At 44.9% G+C, this 21,170-nt stretch overlaps 1 protein-coding gene across 1 annotated transcript in view; it reads right to left on the bottom strand.

Annotated features, from left to right (window-relative positions):
- Nucleotides 1-21,170, bottom strand: part of tdrd9 (tudor domain containing 9) — a 133,557-nt gene that overhangs the window by 60,004 nt on the left and 52,383 nt on the right. Inside the window, exons 8-12 of the mRNA XM_048537262.2 lie at nucleotides 16,148-16,251; nucleotides 14,414-14,463; nucleotides 13,425-13,479; nucleotides 11,221-11,305; nucleotides 9,598-9,655 (exon numbers count right to left, since the gene is read on the bottom strand). Of these exons, the coding sequence (XP_048393219.1) occupies nucleotides 9,598-9,655; nucleotides 11,221-11,305; nucleotides 13,425-13,479; nucleotides 14,414-14,463; nucleotides 16,148-16,251 (352 nt within the window). The remainder of the gene's footprint in view (nucleotides 1-9,597; nucleotides 9,656-11,220; nucleotides 11,306-13,424; nucleotides 13,480-14,413; nucleotides 14,464-16,147; nucleotides 16,252-21,170) is intronic.

Genomic DNA, 21,170 nt, shown 5'->3' with positions numbered 1-21,170 from the left:
AATCATGAGGGGTATAGACAAGGTGGATAGCAAGAAGCTTTTTCCCCCCAGAGTGTGGACTCAATTACTAGGGGTCATGAGTTTGAAGTGAGAGGAGGGAAGTTTATGGGAGATATGCGTGGAAAGTTCTTTAAGCAGAGGGTGGTGGGTGCCTGGAATGTGTTGCCAGCGGAGGTGGTAGACACAGACACGGTAGTGTCTTTTAAGATGTATCTGGATAGGTACATGGATGGGCAGGGAGCAAAGGGATACAGATCCTTAGAAAATAGATGACAGGTTTAGACAGAGGATCTGGATCAGCGCAGGCTTGGAGGGCTGAAGAGCCTGTTCCTGTGCTGTAATTTTCTTTGTTCTTCTTTGCCTCTCCTTCATTGTTAATCTGGTTAACTAAGTTAAATTGAAGTGTGAGTGCTGCATATCGAAATAGAAATGAAGCATTTGTTACGACTGACTGAGAGGACATTAAAAAAACTGGAGCAGGTCTTTCCTCACCTGGTCAGGACAGATCATTCAATTTTGCTAATCCTACACTGTCTAGCACATGCCGCTGAAAATGATCTTGAGATGAAAACAAAGTTTTCTGATGAAGACTCGCTAGACTCAAAACATTAACTCTGCTTTCTTCCCATAGATGCTGCCAGACCTGCTGAATTTTGCCTGCAATTTCTGTTTATCCTTCAGATCTTCCGCATCCGCATTTCTTTGTTTTGGTATGATCTTCAGATGATTGCTTTTGAGGTCCTGGTTTTTTATTTCCTTCCCAAGTGTCTAAATTTGCTTTCACAACCTCAACGCTCTGCTGAATCATGCTGCTGTAACTAATGTTGACAATGAGCTTTGATTATTCAACTTTCCCAGGATAACTTGTTGCAGCAGCTGCATGACATCCTGAACCGTGGCACCAGGAAAGAAGCAGAGTCATATCTATGGTTGCATAAGAACCTTTTTGTTCACCTAACAAACAAAATTATAGAGTCATAGAGTTATACAGAATGGAAACAGACCCTTCAGTCCAACTCATCTGTGCTGAGCAGGTTTCCCAAACTAAACTAGCCCCATTTGTCTGTATTTGGCACGTATCCCTCTAAATCTTTCCAATTCATGTACCTCTCAAAATATCTTTTAAATGTCTTAAGTGTACCTGTATTCACCACTTCCTCAGGAAGTTCATCTCACATACAGACCCCTCCCTGTCAGAAAGAGTTGCCCCTCCAGTTCGTTTTAAACTTTTCTCCTCTCACCTCAAAATTACACCTCTGGTTTTGAACTCCCAACCCACAAGAAAAAGATCTTGGCTATTCAAGCTATTTGTACTTTTCACAATTTTATAAACCTCTAAGATCACCCCTCAACCTCCTATGCTCCTTGAAGAAAGGTCCCAGCTTATCCCTTTAATTCAAACCTTCCAGTCCTTGTAACACCCTGGAAAATTTCTTCGGCATCCTTTCCAACTTAATATCATTCCTGCACCAGGACGAACAGAACTGTACATAGTACTCCAAAAGTGGCCTTACCAACGCCCTGTACAACCGCAACATGACATAGAAGATAGAACTGTACAGCACAGGAAGACACCCTTCAGCCCACAATGTTGTGCCGAATGAGAGACCAAACTAAATTAATTCTCTGGTCCATGTCCCTCCATTCCTTGCATATTCATGTGCTTATCTGGAAGACTCTTAACACCCCTATTGTATCTGCCTCCTCCACCATCATCCCTGGCAGCATGTTCCAGACTTCCCCCACTCTGTGTAAAAAGTATGCCCCTCACATCTCCTTTGATCTTTCCCCTTCTCACCTTCAACGCATGCATCCTTGATTTAGACATTTAATTTTGGGGTAAAAGATTTTGACTGTCAACGCTATCTATGCATCTCAAATTTTATAGGCTTCTACCAAGTCATCTCCTAGTCTCCACTGCTCCAGAGAAAGCAACCTGCATTTTTCTAGCCTCTCCTTATTGTTCATACCCTCTAATCCAGGCAGCATACAGTTAAACCTCATCTGCACCCTCTCAAAAGTCTCCACATCCTTCCTGTAATGTGGCAAACAGAACTGAATGCAGTACTCTACCTGTGGCCAATCAGAGGTCTCATAAACCTGCAGCATGACATCCTGACGCTTGTACTCAATTCCCTGACCAGTAAAGGCAAGTGTGCTATGTGCCTTACTTACCATCCTATCTATTTACATGGCCACTTTCAGGAAGCTATGGACCGGAACCCCAAATCCCTCTGTACATCAATGCTGACTGGGGTCCTGCCATTAATTGTGTACTTTTCCTAAACATTTGATCTCCCATTGTGCAGCGCTTCACACTTAGACAGATTAAACTCTGTCAGCCATTTCTCTGCCCATATCTGCAACTGATCCATATCCCATTGTATCCTTTGACTACCGTCTACACTATCTACAACTCCATAGATCTTTGTGTCATATGCACACTTACTAACCCACCCATCTACATTTTCATCTAAGTCATTTACATACATCACAAATAGCAGACGTCCCAGTACAGATCGCTGCGGACCACCACAAGTCATGAACATCCAACTCCTGGTCTAAGCAATGAAGGCAAGCGTGCCAAATGCCTTATTTACTGCCTGTCTACCTGTGGTGCCTAATTCAAGGAGCCATGCATCTGCACCCCTAGGTCTCTCTGTTTGACAACACTCCTCAGGACCCTAGCATTAACACACATTTCCCATCAGGAACTTTTTCTCTCCCCCCCCTGTTCAGCTAAGCCACCTGTACTGCCATGGACTTGGCACGGAACTACCATCTTAATCAGTACCACAAATAGAAAACCAGTTAGCAAGCACAATTAACTCAAGGGATTCCAACATTACAAGCTTACTTCCCTCAGACTGCCTGATCATCACATGTTTCCTCTCTCCTTGAAAGCTCAAACCAAAGAAGCAACCACCTCCATAACAGTGCTTTCCACCTAAATCTGCTTCATAAATGAAGTGATGTGGAGGTGCCGGTGTTGGACAAGGTAAAAAAATCACACAACACCAAGTTATAGTCCAACAGGTTTGGCTGAACACAGAAGCTTTCACAGCACTGCCCCTTCCTCAAGTGTAATAAGAGAGGAAGCATCAAGACATGGAATTGAAAAGTAAAAGATAAAAGGATTATATAACTGATGTATATTGATATTCAGTAACCTTAAACTGGCTGGCTAACCTGTTAAATATTTAATCAGTCAGAAAGGAGATGTAGGCGTCAACTGATTAATATGCAACTCTTCCAATTTCTTTCAAGTCAATGTGCCGAGATAAATCAAGATTTTATCAACGAATACAAGGAGGACATCTCAGGTCAGACAATGCCTTTTCATTTGAGGCCTTGTTTAGAAATTGTCTGTGTTTTAACGAGGAGTCAGACTGGTTTTATTTCCAAAGCAGGAATTTAGAAAATGCCCCACTGACTAATTGTGTCCGTAAATTGTATGCTTTTTATTTAGAAAGTATCTGCAAACACAAATTCACCACATAGGTTTATATATGTGTCTGCATGTGTCAGTGTGCATGTGTGTGCGTGCACGAGAGAGACACAGAATAGGGTAGAGAGCTGGTGCGTGCAGGTGCACAAGAGCAAGGAAATGAGAGGCGCGGGGAGGGCGCGCGCGAGACAGCGGCTGCGGGGAGGGCGCGCGCGAGACAGCGGCTGCGGGGAGGGCGCGCGCGAGACAGCGGCTGCGGGGAGGGCGCGCGCGAGACAGCGGCTGCGCGGGAGCGCGCGCGAGACAGCGGCTGCGCGGGAGCGCGCGCGCGCGAGACAGCGACTGCGCGGGAGCGCGCGCGCGCGCGAGACAGCGACTGCGCGGGAGCGCGCGCGCGCGCGAGACAGCGACTGCGCGGGAGCGCGCGCGCGCGCGAGACAGCGACTGCGCGGGAGCGAGACAGCGACTGCGCGGGAGCGCGCGCGTGCGCGAGACGGCGACTGCGCGGGAGCGCGCGCGTGCGCGAGACAGCGACTGCGCGGGAGCGCGCGCGTGCGTGAGACAGCGACTGCGTCAGCGAGAGTGAATGAGAAGCATGCGAGAGATAGAATGTGAGACAGAGAGAAAGTGTGTGAGAGAGAATGTGTGTGGGGGGGGGGGGGAGAAGAGAGAGAGAGAGAGAGAGAGAGACAGGGAGAGGGAGTCGAGAATGTGAGAGAAAGAGAGAGGCGGGGCGGGGGCAAGGGCGGAGGGAGAGCCTCCTGGGTACCGATCGTGGCTATCAGTGTCTGCTTGGCAACTCTACGTTGTCGTGTATTCTAAAGTTCATCTTGGAGGACATTTACCGGAGGATCCGAGGCTTGATTGCTGAAATGTTCCCCCACTGGGAGGGAACATTCCTGTCTGGTGACTGTAGCATGGTGTCCAGTCATCTGTTGTCATAGCATCTGCATGGTTTCACGAATGTACCATGTCCCAGGACATCCTTGCCTGCAGTGTATAAGATAGACAACATTGGCTGAGCCACAGCAGTGCATGTGGCGGTGGATGTTCCCAGGTATGACAGCAGTATCCTTGTCAACGATGTGCAATGTCTTGCAGGGGTCGCTATGCCAGGGATATGTGGTGTGGTGGTCAATGTTGTCCTGAAGGCCGGGTAGATTGCTTCAAACAATGACCTTTTTAATGTTCGGTGGTTGTTTGAAGTCCAGAAGTGGAGGCATAGGGAAGATGTCTTACCATAGACTATTCTTTGGAATCAGTTTCATTCTTGGACATGCATCTCCATCAATGATAGACACCTCAGTACCTCACTCTACCACAAGCCTACGGATAACCTCATGATGCTGCACTTCTCTAGATTCCACCCTAAATATATTTTAAAAATCCACCTCCTATGGACAAGTCCTACACATATGCAGGATCTGTGATAATGGGAACTGCAGATGCTGGAGAATCCAAAATAACGAAATGTGAGGCTGGTCAAACACAGCAGGCCCAGCAGCATCTCAGGAGCACAAAAGCTGACATTTCGGGCCTAGACCCTCGAAATGTCAGCTTTTGTGCTCCTGAGATGCTGCTGGGCCTGCTGTGTTCGTCCAGCCTCACATTTTGTTATCTCATATGCAGGATCTGTTCAGATGAGGAGAAACATGAGGACACCTGAAGGTTAGCAAGGATGCCCTCCTTATAACAGGATGCGATGTTTAACTCATCAATGGCCAGTTCCAACGGGCCACAGCAAAAAACTGTAATGACGTCCTCAGAAGACAGACACAGGATACAACCGGTAGAATACCCTTCATTGTTCATAATGCCCCAGAGAGGAGAAACTACACCATGTTCTCTGCAGCCTTCAACGCATTATCGATGATGAGGAGCACCTCGCCAAGATCTTCCCTACAACTCCACTTCTTGCCTTCAATCAACCGCCAAAGCTTAAACAGACCACTGTTCAAAGCAAACTACCTAGCCTTCAGGACATCAGTAACCACAACACTAGACAACCCTGCCATGGCAATCTGTGCAACATATGTCAGATAATCGACATGGATACTACCAATACATTTTGGAATACCCACCACGTGCATGGCAGATATTGCGGAGATGCGGCCAGTGTTGTCCATCTCATACGCTGCACGCAAGGATGCCCCAGGTCATGGTACATTGACAAAACCATGCAGATGCCACAACAACAGATGAATGGACATGTCGCAACAATCGCCAGACAGGAAGATGCCCTTCCAGTGGGGGAACACTTCAGCGGTCAAAGACATTTGGCCTTGAATCTTTGAGATACACAACAACGCAGAGTTGGCAAGCAGAGGCTGATAGCCAAGTTCAGTACCCATGAAGATAGCCTCAACCAGGATCATGGGTTCATGTCACATTACAGGTGACACCATTACACTATCCATTCCCACACGCGCGCACACACGCCCACATCCTCTCACACACACACACACACACACACACACACACACACACACACACACACACACACACACACACACACAAACTATGAGGTGAATTTGCAATTGCAGATCTGTATCTGCAGACACATTCCATCTTGTTCAGAAAGCATACAATTTGTGGACTCAAGTCAGTCGGTTGGGCATTTCCTAAATTCCTGCTTTGGAAATAAAACCAGTCTGACTCCACATTAAAACACAGTTTCTAAACAAGGCCTCACACCAAAAGGCAAAGTCTGACCTGAGATGTCACCTCTTGTATTCATCGATAAAACCTTTAGTTATTTCGGCACATTGACTTGAAAAGAAATTCGGAGAGTTGCATATTAATCAGTCTCCTTTCTAACTGATTAAGGATTTAACAGGTGGGAGTTAGCCAGCCAATTTAGGGTTACTGAATATATTCAAATCAGTTGTATAATCCTTTGTATGTGTTACTTGTACATCCTGTGTTTTGATACTTCCTCTCTTAGTACAACTGAGGAAGGGGCAATGTTCCGAAAGATTGTGTGCTCAATCAAACCTGCTGGGAGCCATCAACAGCAACGGAATTGTACTCCAGCACAATCTGTAACCTCATAGCCTAGCATATACCCCACTTAACCATTACCATCAAGCCAAGAGATCAAACCTATTTAAATAGAGAGTGCAGAAGGACATACTAGGAGCTGCAACAGGCATAATTAAAGATGAGGTAACAACCTGGTGAAAACACCAAACAGGACTACCTGCACACCAAACAGTGAAAGCAGCAAGTGATAGACAGAGTTAAGCAATGCCACAACCAACAGATCAGCTCTCACCTCTGCTGTCCTGCCACATCCAGTCGTGAATGGTGGTAGACAATTAAACAACTCACTGGAGGAGGAACCTCCACAAATATCTCCAACCTCAATGATGGAAGAGCCCAGCACATCAGTGCAAAAGATAAGGCTGAAGCTTTCGTAGCAATATTCAGCCAGAGGCGCCGAGTGGATGATCCATCTCAGCTTTCTCCAGTTGTCCCCAGCATTACAGATACTAGTCTTCAGCCAGGATGCTGTAAAGGCTACAAGCCCTGACAACATTCCAGCAATAGTACTGAAGACTTCTGCTCCAGAGCTTGCCGCTTCCCTAGCCAAACTGTTCCGGTGCAATTACATCGCTGGTATCTACCCGACAATGTGTAAAATTGCCCAGGAATGCCCTGTCCATAAAAAAGCAGGACAAATCCAACCCAGCCAATTGCCACCCTATCAGTCTACTCTTGATCACCACGATAGTGATGGAAGGTCTCATCAACAGTACTATCAAACAGCATCTGCTCAGAAATAACCTGCTCAGTGACGTCCAGTTTGGATTCCGCCAGGGCCACTCAGCTCCTGGCCTCATTCCAGCCTTGGTTCAACATGAACCAAAGAGCTGAATTCCAGAGGTGAGGTGAGAGTGACTGCCTGCTTTGATATCAAGGCTGCATTGACAGAATGTGGCATCAAGGAGCCCTGGGGGTAAAAGTGGAATCAGTGGGTATCGGAGGCAAACTCTCCGCTGGTTGGAGATATACCTGACACACAGGAATGTGGTCGTGGCTGTTAAAGGTCAATCATCTCAGCTCCAGGACACTTCTGCAGGAATTCCTCAGAGTAGTATCCATGGCCCAACCATCTTCAGCTGCTTCATCAATGACATTCACTCTATCACAAGGTCAGAAGTGGGAATGTTCGTCAATGATTGCACAATGTTCAGCACCATTTGTGACTCCTCAGATACTGAAGCAGCCCATGTTCAAACGTAACAAGATGTGGGCAATATCCAGACTTGGGGCGATCCGTGGCAAGTGATATTTGTGCCACACAAATGCCAGGCTATGACAATCTAACCCCGTCCCTTGACATTCAATGGTCTTACCATCATTGAATCCCCCACTATCAACATCCTGGGCATTACCACTGACCAAAAATTCAACTGGACTCACCACATTAACAGTAGCTGCAAGAGCAGGCCAGAAGCTAGAAATACTGTGGCTAGTAACTTAACTCCTGACACCTCAAAGCCTGTCTACCGTCTGCGAGGCACAAGTCAAGGGTGTGATGGAATATTCCCCGCATGCCTGGATGAGTGCAGCCCCAACAAAACTCAAGCAGCTTGACACCATCCAGGACAAAGCAGCCCGCTTCATTGGCACTACATCCACAAGCATTCACTCCCTGCACCACTGATGCTCAGTAGCAGCAGTAGGTACTATCTACAAGATGCACTGCAGAAATTCACCAAAAGATCCTCAGACAGCACCTTCCAAACCCACACCAACTTCCATCTTGAAGGCCAACAGCATGAGACATATGGAAACATCACTACCTCTAAGTTCTGCTCCAAGCCACTCACAATTCTGACTTGGAAATGTTCCTTCTCTGTTGCTGGGTCAAAATCCTGGAATTCCCTCCCTAATAGCACTGTGGGTCAACCGTCAGCAGGACTGCAACAGTTCAAGAAGCCAGCTCACAATCACCTTCTCAAGAGCAACTAGGGATGGGCAAGAAATGCTGGCCAGCCAGAGATGCCCATATTCCACAAATGAATAATGAAAAATTATACTCAGATCAGTTGGCCAACTGCAACTGAACTCCGTAAATGATCTGTTGTGAATAGAATAGCTTACTAGTTACTCACCAATCAGCATCTTCGCCTATAGTAAACTAAAGTCCAAATATTGGAGGCTGAAAAAGCAGCATATCCTTGCCTCTCATCCCACCTAAACAAATTCCCAGCTCCACTCCATGCAAGTTGCACTCAGATCACTAGTTTTAGACAACCCGAGACTCAGATGATTCAGCTCGGCTACAGCTGAAGAAAATACCACCACCTAGCTACCTATTTAACTTGAGCTGCTGCAGTGAGCAGGCCGGTAAGGGGGCGACAGTCAGCAGCGAGTGTTGGCCGGTGAGGGGGCAACAGTTGGCAGTGAGAGCAGGCTGGTGAGGGGAGCAGTAGTCGGCACGGGCAGCAGGCCAGCAAGCGGGGCAGCAGTTTCTAGCCAGTGCGGGCCGGTGAGCCGTGCAGCAGTCGGCAGTGAGAGCGGGCCTGTGCAGGGGGCAGCAGTCAGTCAGCGGTAAGAACGGGCCAGTGAGGGGGGCAGCAGTTGGCAGCAAGAGCGGGCCAGTAGGGTGGCAGCAGATGGTAGCAGGTGCAGGCCTTTCTGTGGCAGCAAAGGAGTCCTCCTGGGTGTCTTAGCAATCAGAGCAGGGCCTGCACCACTGTGGACATGGGACTTTGGACTCTGAGATTGGGACTTTTCTTTCTTTATTGTTTATCTTTTGGTTCTATTAAAATCTTTTATTTCTAGTTTTTGTAACTGAGTGGCAGCAGTGAATGGCAACTGTGCACTTTTCACTGTACTTATGTATTCCTATATTTAGTATGTGACAAATAAATATATCTAAATCTAAACAGTCAGTTTTACATAAATGCTACATGAAAACAAGATGGCATTTTTCAAAGAGATTCACCTTGAAGATTCCCTCACTCACCTATTTCCCTGCTTTACTTTGTCCAGGTACTCCACTCATTCAAACAAGCATTCTTGCATTTGTCATTTTATGAGTCTATTATGCAACTTTATAAGTTGTATAGCAAAGTGATACTATTTTAGTTATAAACACTGAATTTTATTTTAAGCAGGACAAAATAATGGAGGCTTACCATATTTAACATCTGAAACTGTGACAGAGCTCTCAGCAATATTTGTGGACAAAATAATCTATTTTAAGGGAAACAGAGTCAACAATAACTAATGTGAAAGATTAAATGAACAAATTACAATGTCCTCATTTCTATGGCAATCTTCTGACATCATGCAGCCAAGCACAAAAAAAGTACTATATTAGAAAACAATTTCTATGTATAAGAGAACTATGATTTGCTTTTAAATCCAAATTAATCTCAGAACTCATTCTTGTAAAGAAAATAACGATAGGTATATAACACATTCAGTGATATAAAGCATCCCAAGACAGTTCAAAGTGCGCTACCAAATAAAATTCAACACCAAAATACACCAGAAGACAACAGGGCAGAGGACCAAAAAAGGGAAAGAGATGGTATTAAAGAAGTTTCCTAAAGCAGAAATAAAGAGGAGGCATGGAGAAAGGCTTAGAGGGAAATACAGAGCTTACATTCTTGGAAGCTGATGCTGACCATTGCCATCACTAGTGGTGTTAAAATCAGTAAGGGAAAAAGGCTAAAACAGAGTCATCCAGCTGTCTCAGAGAAGGTCACAGGGATAAAGGAAGGAAGAGCCCATGGGAGGCTTTGAAAGCAAGGGTGAAAAATTGAGGCTTTACTCAATTGAAAATCAAAGCAAGTCAGTGACCACAAGGATCAAGTTTATGGGTATAGATGGCCCACCCCTACCCAGGAGCAGACTGGGTCAATCAGGTCCAGATTGAACATAAGCAAAAACATCTGCCATTCAGCAAGCACTACAGAGGAATTTTTTGGGACTCTACTCCAAGCCAAGTACCACACCCTCTCTACAGATGACCCATGCTAATCTTGCAATAATTCTGTTATTCTCCATTACCTCTGATGTTCATGCAGTGAACACACAGCCGAAGGAGACCAACTACTTAATCCACACATAAGGATAGTGTAGCAAAGTTAGCAACTATATGGTGTATGTGATGTCACGCATTTGGAAAATACTTGAAACTGTCGGAAAAAAAAGTCAATAATTTTCCTGTCTTTTGGTTTATTTCAACTGTCCAAAAATTTCAAAGAAAATGAACAATGCTGAGCTAAATGCTCTACATTCCCGTTGCCTTGTTTGCAGGACCTACTTTCTGCACGAGAGTGTGAAGAGCAATTTAGGCACAGGGCTTATAACTCTTCCAACACACCTCGAACATTACCAGGATTTCTTCCTATGATATGCGCAGTGCACCTCAAGCAAACTGGAAATTTGAAAAAAAAATTTACATGTCACTCTTAAAAACAACATATCTATCCACATTTGTGATACAACTGCAAGGAACCTTGATTTAGCAAGCCAGCAGTTCATTGTCTATATTGAGCACATTTATGGACGTCTGTTGATGCTGATTTGTTTAACTAGAAGCTACTTTTATTCAAAATTAAATACATTACTGCAATATTTGCCAGCAGGAACTAACTTTAAAAAAAAAGCATCTTGCTTTTGCATTAAAAAAGATTAAGATGATCACTCAACTGCCAATGAGTCACAAAAGTAAGTTAAGTATCACTGGTGAATTATTCGAATTAAGTGTTTTTACAAACAATTTCATAAACTTTTTATGATACTCTCACCTTCCTATAGCCAGGCACAGGGGTCAGGAACACATTACTTTGCTCTTCTAAGGTCACACTTGAATGTAGTGGATATACATGCAGCCTACAATTAAAACATCATATTTTGACTTTTTTATGGATAAGAATGCATTTTAAGAAAGGTTCTCTCAGTTTTGACAGGGTCACACTTCTGAATTAAGGAGAAGTTCATAAGGTTTCAGTACTCATACGTAGTTTATATTTATAGCAGAAACTTGCAACAGCAAGAGTCTCAACATGTCGACAGGTAGAGGGGAGATCTCTATTTTATCCATTAGACAGACTAAGATATAGTCTAAGTGTGGCTAAATTTTCAACATTCAAAGCAGGTAAAGGCTGTAATGTGACGAAGATCTACAAACAAATTGTATTTTTTTTCACTGATATCGTAAACTATTATAGAAACAGCAAGGGTTGGAATCTGAGCCTTTAATTGCTTTTCAGGTAGCACAGACAAGATGAGCAGAGGTGTCTTAACCGAAGTTGAAAATTTGGCATCCCAGCAATTAAATTTCACTTGGCTTTGTCTGATTACAACAAGACCTTGTGAGGTTTCTTGCAGTATATTAACACTCATGTCTCATTAACTATATATCCTGCCCCAATGCCATTCATCACATCTGACTCTATCCCTATCTTACCACATACTGTTCACAAAACTACTCGTCTGTTGAATGACCAGCACCTCTTAAACACCTGCCATCTTAAAATGGTTACAGTTCACGCAGATGTGTATTGGCATTGCAAAGCTGGCCTGTCCTGCTCAGTCAAGAACATCTTCTGAGAAAAAGAGGATGGTACCACGATTCTCTGATAAGCTCAAGAGTTACTGCAGAGGAGATGGGTTCTCTTGCCATAGGACCGGGCAGCCTTAAGTTACCATCCAAATCGGTGCCATCTCAATATTACAAGTAAATGGCCTGTAGTGCCGTAAGATGTACCAGGCTTCTCCTTGTTACTGCATATACCTCCCACCAAGGCACAGTCTCAGTGACTCTTATCATCGCTTGCAACATCTGCCCTCAATTGCACTCAACATCCCACACTAGGCTTAGTGGATACTCGTTCCCTCAAAATACCTCATCATTTTTGCTTATTTTTGACAAGATAAAAATCAGTGGCAAAAAAGATGGAGAAAAGGATGGGGGTGATTACCCATCCCTAATTGGCTTGTCTTGACCTCAAAGGATTGTGTTTCATTACCATCAGGGAGGACCATGTCTCAAATTATGATGGAAGAAATGGTGGACATTGATGAATTTCACTGGACTGCTGGTCTTTGACCCGATCTTCCGGGCAGATTGAGTCAAAAGATTTGGTCGGGTTGATGAAAGCCATACGGACCGGTTGGTGTCATTCCTGGTGTGTTTCTTGGAGTTTCTGTACACTGACTATGTCCACAATTCCACGGTTTGTTCAGAAGCCATACTGGCTTTCAGGAAAAATTTCCTCAAAGATGGGAAAAGGCACCTAGCAAGGATTCAGCTGATGACCTTCTTCCCGTTGGAGAGCAGGAAATTCCTCAGGTCGTTCGCACAGTCCACTTTGTTTCATTTCTTGAAGACAGTGGCAATGACAGCATCCCCAAGATGAGCAGGGCTATATTCTTTGTCCAAGATTTTCATCAGCAGTTAATGGAGACGGCAGTGAAACCCTGCTTCTGCAAGTCTGAAAATCTCCACTGGAACCCTGCCCACTTCGGTGACTTCTCCATTCTTCATGTGTTTAGCAGTGGCTTTGACGTCTGCCACATTCTGTTTGAGAAAATTCCCCAAATCCCACAAAGTTCTCTAAAATGTCCTCTCCATCAGAGGCTGATGTTTTCTTTCTCTCAAAACCTCAAAATACCAATTTCAGGCCAAGGGTGTTAGGTCCTTGTATCATCTTGGTCACACTGAAGAAACCCCAAGTGTTATGCTTGTCAGCAAAGAGTTGCAACACCTTTGCTTTTTCACTTGCTCGATTTCCTAAAGTGGGAAATGCATCAGCATTCAAATTCACGAAAATTACACAATCTGTTTATGCAGTGAGTCACATTTAAAATAACATGCTTTTATATGTAGCTGTGCAGGGAAAAAAACTCTGAAGCTACCTCAAGGACAAGAGGAAAACTGATGCTGAGCAACCAATGCACTGTCACAGAATTTGCCTTATTGCATTATACATCAAAAACAGTGCCTTACCTCTTCTGAACCATGGAGGAGAGGACCTCATGCAAGTGATTTATTTCTGCCAGACCTAAAGATTGGATACATTAGACGTGAAGAAAGAGAGGAAGTATCTGGAACAGAACACATTAATACAAAATCCTAACAAAATATGTATCCTAACTTTAGCTACATTGTACATCTATCCTTTCAGCACAAGAAACAGAACAAAATGGTTTTAAATCTGCCAAGTCATTTGCATTCAAAATTTAATATTAAATATTACTGTGGAAGTCCTTTACAGTGCAAATGTAGAGATCCAAAAAGTGACAGCACATTACAGCTGCACCATATTAATAAAAAAAATCAATTTTCTCACCATTAGCAAAAACAAGATTTTGATAAAGATCTACTTCTTTTGAAGCTGCAACACACCCCACCCAGTGATTAGCCAAATCACAGTATACTGAATCACATTATGATGGTCCTCCAGAGTCACATCAGGCATAACACAAAACAAAGCAAAGTCAGACCAGGAAAGATGGAAAAATTGCAATGTCTGCTCATATATATATTTTAGTAAGTAAATCAAGAGCAAGTCTGCACTTAAAATAATTCTAACTGACAACAGCCAAAAACCAAAGATTTGGAAAACATCAGTGATTGCACGTAGAGGTAATGAATATCATGGTATTATCTCTTCTACTTCTGGAAAGCAATTCAAAGCACTAACTCAATGAGGTTCAGTTCCAATCAGAAAAACAGCACAATGTCACATTTTCTTGATGTCACATAATAAATTCTATATGGAGTTGTTGGCTCTGTTGGTTCTGAGCTGCACTGAGCCTGGAAGTAAGAGATGGATTTTCTCAATGCAAGGTCTTCTACCCACGTAACCAACTAGTTATACCAGTACAGTTTGATTAAAATGAATACGTCCAGGAATTGAATATTTTGACTGAAGTATGTTTGGCACCCTTGCTCAAAATATACAGTTGAACATTAGAACAATTTCGAAACATTACCTGGCAAAAACATCAATACACTGCCACGGTTCAAATTCATTCCTGTTGATCTATTAAAATGAAAGAAGTTGATAAAATTCCATTAAAAATTTGCTTCAACAATTAACTTTATCATGAAAAGCTTACTTAAACTACCTCATGCACAACTAAAATACTGTGTACAATCATGCAACACAGAAACAGAACTTTCGATCCAATTCATCCATGCCAAACAAGTTACCCAAACTAATTTAGTCACACTTGCCTGCATTTGGCCCACATCCATATAAATTCCTCCTATTCATGTTCCTGCCCAAATGTCTTTTAAGTATTGTAACTATACTCCAATCTATCACATCAAATGGCAGCGCATTCTGTAAACACACCACCCTCTGTATGAAACAGCTGCCCCCCATCTCCCTTTTAAATCTTTCTCCTCTCACCTTAAAAATATGCCCCCTAGCTTTGAACTCCCCTCCCCTAGGGAAAAGACCTTTGCTAGTCATCTCATCTGTGCCCTTCATGATTTTATAAGCCTCTATAAGATCACCCCTCTACCTTTTACGCTCCAGTGAAAAAAAAGTTCCAGTCTATCCAGCCTCTCTTTATGACTCAAACCCCCCAGTCCCAAGTTTAAGAAAACTTTCAACAATCAGCATAAATGTACCAATAAATGCAACTAAAGTGCGATCAAAGTGTTTGGGAGATCATTTCCACTGACTCAATACAAACCTAACTAATAATGCTCTTGACACTAACATTATTGAGTGGCTGATATAGATGTTCACAGTGGACAAAATGGTTACCCTCTACTCCTTCAGATTTCTAACATCTTACAGTGCCCAAGCTAATGTCTCACAAAGGTACCTTGACTGCCACAATGACCAACCTGAAAATTCAACCAAAAGGGACAAAAGGAAAAATTAACAAAGTGCACTCAGGATTTCAAGGTGTACTAACAACGGGGTGACAGGTATCTTGCTAACAAGGCACAAGTACCTTATTGCCAACTTGAATTCAGAAAATTTACATGTTATCTTCGCTTTTAAAACCTGTGTCTTGTTTAGGGACAACCAATATTGGGAAGCTGGCCATTTTTCACTTTTTAGACTTAAGACTGTGAAGTCGTATGTCTGCCTGCCATGACCCTTTTGAATAATTTATATGTAACTTTAACATTGAGTGATAAATGTAAAACCAGCAATATCAAATCAGAAGTCTGTTTATGCCTCTGCCAGCCACTATGGAAAGAAAATCAGGAGACATATACTGGGCAGCTAATTCAATATCGCCCTTTGGAGCGTCAAAATTATACTTTTAAATTCCAAGACAGTAAAGATTGCGACTCTCTGCAAAATGTTAAGGTGAATCTCATTTTCAGAGATAGTGAGAAAATTACTGACAATTATCTCAATCTTAATTAGAACAATAAATTACTAATAAAGACAGGAAAAATTACCACCATACATCTGTAGCTTTCAAACCGACAACTGGATAACAAAACACCTTGGACTCCGTTAACATCACAGGTACAGCAGTGAAGCAACCTGATCACTGTACTCTCTCTGTTCCACGCACTTTGCTTGCATCTAACCTGTACGAGTTGTGACTGTACATTCAGCGTATAACAGATGGTTCAGTCCCTCTTTGACCACTAGTCTGACCAGCACTAAATACAAACTACTTGTTGTTTTGTCCCCTAAGATGATCTCATGGTGCTTCAAATTAAAGTGCAAGTCTTGGTTTCTCACTTACTCATTTTCTTTATGTTCCAGCTCATCAAAATAGAGGATCAGAGTTTCTGCTATGTTATAGACTTCAGGCAAGATTTTTGGTTCATTACAAAATGAAGGTGAAATCTAGGAATTAAGCACAATGAAACAATCATTCTATGTCTAGAAAGCAGACCATCAAAGTAATATAAGGCAACTTCTTTGAATAAAAAGAATTTATGAGAAGTAGATATTACTGGAAACACTATTACTTATTTACAGCTTATCCCCAATTTCTCTTGAAAATGTGGTGGCTACTTGGATCCAAAATTGATGTAGTTTGTCTCAGTTTGATTCAAAGTTAACTGTAACACACATCAGGATGGCAATAAAGGTAAATGTAAAACAGATCAAAAAAGGATGACAATTTCATTTACCTGAAAGAAGATCAGTGAACCAATCTCTATGAAAAATGATTTGACAGCTCCAAGGCCTTTTCTAAGGATCTGAATTTTTATTTACAGATCACTTTTAAACTGTACACAAATGATCGAACTGACATAATGGCATGATTTTCTCTGTAATATTACTTCATACAATTCAGTGATGATATCATGGCACGACAATACTGGTCTAGAATGCAGAACTGGATGCCAATTTTTGCATTTGAAGCTTTTATTGTCTGTAATTTTCTATTTTCCTCGAGTTAACCAAGCTACACAAGAATCTGATGCACAACTATCCACAGTTCTTAATACCCCTCTTCCAAATGGCTGAGATATGCTTTATGCAGGTTTATTAGAGGGGTGTGACTATCCTCATCTGATGGCAACATGTGGAATATGCTGTAAGGTTCAACTACTTGTGATCAGGCGCAGGAGCCATTTCAAGGCCACTAAGGTGAACTGTAGATCCTCGACTGCCACCACAGCCAACATCCCAAATAGCAGCCACATCATTTTTAAACAAATTACATTAGTTCACATAGTAGGAGCAAATTGTCATAGATGCTGGAATCTACACTGAAAACAACAAATGCTGGAAATCACAGCAGGTCAGACAGCTTCCACCAAGTGAGCAAGCAAACTTTTCAAGTCAAAGATAACAAAGTGTGGAGGTGGATGAACACAGCAAGCCAAGCAGCATCTTAGGAGCACAAAAGCTGACGTTTCGGGCCTAGACCCTTCATCAGAGAGGGGGATGGGGTGAGGGAACTGGAATAAATAGGGAGAGAGGGGGAGGCGGACCGAAGATGAAGAGAAATCAAGATAGATAGAGAGAAGAGTATAGGTGGGGAGGTAGGGAGGGGATAGGTCAGTCCAGGGAAGACAGACAGGTCAAGAAGGCGGGATGAGGTGGTAGGTAGGAAATGGAGGTGTGGCTTCAGGTGGGAGGAAAGGATGGGTGAGAGGAAGAACAGGTTAGGGAGGCAGAGACAGGCTGGGATGGTTTTGGGATGCAGTGGGGGGAGCGGTCGAGCTGGGCTGGTTTTGGGATGCAGTGGGGAGAGGGGAGATTTTGAAGCTTGTGAAGTCCACATTGGAACCCTGCAGCCTAATGGTATCAAAGCGGAATATGAGTTGCTGTTCTTGCAACCTTCGGGTGGCATTATTGTGGCACTGCAGGAAGCCCATCATGGACATGTCATCTGAGGAATGGGAGGGGGAGTTAAAATGGTTCGCGACTGGGAGGTGTAGTTGTTTGTTGCGAACTGAGCGGAGGTGTTCTGCAAAGCGGTCCCCAAGCCGCCTCTTAGTTTCCCCAATGTAGAGGTAGCCACACTGGGTACAATGGATACAATATACCACATTGGCAGATGTGCAGGTGAACATCTGCTTGAAGTGGAAGGACATCTTGGGGCCTGGGATTGGAGTGAGGGAGGTGGTGTGGGGGCAAATGTAGCACTTCCTGTGGTTGCAGGGGAAGGTGCCAGGTGTGGTGGGGTTGGGAATAGTGTGGAGCGAACAAGGGAGTCGCGGAAAGAGTGGTCCCTCCGGAAGGCAGAAAAGGGTGAGGATGGAAAAATGTCTTGAGTGGTGGGGTCGGATTGTAGATGGCGGAAGTGTCGGAGGATGATGCGTTGTATCCAGAGGTTGGTGGGGTGGTATGTGAGAACGAGGGGGATCCTCTGGGGGCGGTTGTGGCGGGGGCGGGGTGTGAGGGATGTGTTGCGGGAAATGCAGGAGACGTGGTCAAGGGCGTTCTCGATCACTGTGGGGGGAAAGTTGCGGTCCTGGAAGAACGTGGACATCTGGGATGTGTGGGAGTGGAATGCCTCATCTGGGGAGCAGATGCGGAGGAATTGGGAATAGGGGATGGAATTTTTGCAGGAGGGTGGGTGGGAGGAGGTGTATTGTAGGTAGCTGTGGGAGTCAGTGGGCTTGAAATGGACATCAGTTTCTACCTGGTTACCCGAGATGGAGACTGAGAGGTCCAGGAAGGTGAGGGATGAGTTGGGGATGGCCCAGATGAACTTGAGGTTCGGGTGGTAGGTGTTGGTGAAGTGGCTGAACTGTTTGAGCTCCTCTGGGGAGCAAGAGGCGGCGCCAATGCAGTCAATGTAACAGAGGAAGAGGTGGGGTTTGGGGCCTGTCTAGGTGCGGAAGAGGGACTGTTCCACGTAACCTACAAAGAGGCAGACATAGCTTGGGCCCATGCGGGTACCCATGGCCACCCCCTTTGTCTGTAGGAAGTGGGAGGAATCGAACGAGAAGTTGTTGAGGGTGAGGGCGAGTTTGGCTAGGTGGATGAGGGTGTCGGTGGAGGGGAATTGGTCGGGCCTGCGGGACAGGAAGAAGCGGAGGGCTTTGAGGCCATCTGCATGAGGAATACAGGCGTAAAGGGACTGGACGTCCATGGTGAAAACGAGGTTTTGGGGGCCAGGGAATTTGAAGTCCTGGAGGAAGTGGAGGGAGTGGGTGGTGTCACGGACGTAGGTAGGGAGTCCCTGGACCAAAGGGGAGAAAAATGGAGTCCAGATAGGTGGAGATGAGTTCGGTGGGGCAGGAACAGGCTGAGACAATGGGTCGACCAGGGCAGGCGGGTTTGTGGATTTTGGGAAAGAGATAGAAACGGGCCGTGCGGGGTTGGGGAACAATGAGGTTGGAGGCTATGGGTGGGAAGTCCCCTGAGGTGATGAGGTTGGAGATGATGGTGTTGGAGATGATGGTTTGGTGCTCGGGGGTGGGGTCATGATCAAGGGGGCGGTAGGAGGTGGTATCGGAGAGTTGGCGTTTGGCCTCGCGATGTAGAGGTCAGTGCGCCATACTAGTCTGCAGGTTTGATGGTGAGGTTGGGGTTGGAGCAGAGGGATCGGAGGGCTACCCATTCTGCGGTGGAGAGGTTGGAGTGGGTGAGAGGGGTGGAGAGGTTGAGGCGGTTGATGTCTCGACAGCAGTTGGAGATGAAGAGGTCAAGGGAGGGGAGGAGGCCTGGGGGTGGTGTCCAGGAAGAGGACTTGTGTCCTCTACATTGGGGAAATCAAGAGGAGGCTTGGGGACAGCTTTGCAGAAGACCTCCGCTCGGTTCGCAACAAACAACACCACCTCCCAGTCGCATGCCATTTTAACTCCCCCTCCCATTCCTCAGATGACCTGTCCATCATGGGCCTCCTGCAGTGCCACAATGATGCCACCCAAAGGTTGCAGGAACAGCAACTCATATTCCACTTGGGAACCCTGCAGCACAATGGTATCGATGTGGACTTCACAAGCTTCAAAACTGCTCCTTCCCCCACTGCATCCCAAAACCAGCCCAGTTCTTCCCCTCCCCCCACTGCATCCCAAAACCAGCCCAGCCTGTCTCTGCCTCCCTAACCTGTTCTTGCTCTCACCCATCCTTTCCTCCCACCTCAAGCCGCACCTCCATTTCCTACCTACCACCTCATCCCGCCTCCTTGACCTGTCTGTCTTCCCTGGACTGACCTATCCCCCCCCTACCTCCCCACCTATACTCTCTACCTATCTTCTTTTCTCTCCATCTTCGGTCCGCCTCCCCCCTCTCCTATTTATTCCAGCACCCTCTCCCCATCCCCCTCTCTGATGAAGGGTCTAGGCCCGAAACGTCAGCTTTTGTGCTCCTGAGATGCCGCTTGGACTGCTGTGTTCATCCAGCTTCACACTTTGTTATCTTGGATTCTCCAGCATCTGCAGTTCCCATTATCTCTGACTTTTCAAGACTAGATGACTCTTCACCAGAGCTGAAGAGAAGTGTGGAAGGGCAGAATTTATGTTATAGTTGGCGGGGGATGGGGTGATAATGTGTGTGGGGATGGTAGAGTGTAGAGTGCTGGTGGAGAAAACACATTAAAAGTTCAGGTTAATTGATTAGAATGTGAGAATGGCAGAACAATGGTGCGTCTCACCGCCAGACTTGAAAAAGGAGACAGTCCAACTGGGGTTGGCGGACAGGAGAGAGGACACGTTGACAAAGAAAGTAACAAGTAAAGCTAAAAGAAAGGGAATAAACAGGAGTTGGTTCACAACCTGAAGGTGTTGAACCCACTATTAAGTCCAGAAAGCTGTGAAGTGCCCAGTCTGAAGATGAGATGTTGTTCCTCCAGTTTGCGCTGTGACTCACTGGAGCACTGCAATGTGCCAAAAGCAGACAAGTGTGCACATGAGCAATTCACTGTATTGAAATGACTGGCTCTAGATGGTCAGGTTGACGTTTGCATGTAGACCAGAGGTGTTCTGCAAAGTGGTCATCCAGTCTGCATTTGATTTCTCCAAAGTAGAATTCACCACATTAGTGGCACAAGATTGGAGGAGGTACAAAAGAAATGCTACTTCATCTGGAAAGACTGTTTACGCCCCTGGATGGGAAGCAGGGAGGTGGTGAAGGGGCAGGTATTGCTCGCTCTGTGGTTACATGGGAAGGTGGTGTGGGAAGGGAGAGATGGTGTTGGCAGTTAAGGGATGGACTATAAAGTCCCTGAGGGAAAGATACCTGCGAAATGCAGATGGGGCAGTGAGGGAAAGATGAGTCTAGTGGTGGCAGTCTGCTGGAATTGTCTGAAATGGTGGAGAATGATCCTTAGAATACAGAGACTGGATGGATGTGACGTG

Source organism: Stegostoma tigrinum, chromosome 10, assembly GCF_030684315.1.
Source record: "Stegostoma tigrinum isolate sSteTig4 chromosome 10, sSteTig4.hap1, whole genome shotgun sequence".
Classification (NCBI taxonomy): Eukaryota; Metazoa; Chordata; class Chondrichthyes; order Orectolobiformes; family Stegostomatidae; genus Stegostoma; species Stegostoma tigrinum.
This window is presented reverse-complemented; position numbering and strand designations above follow the sequence as displayed.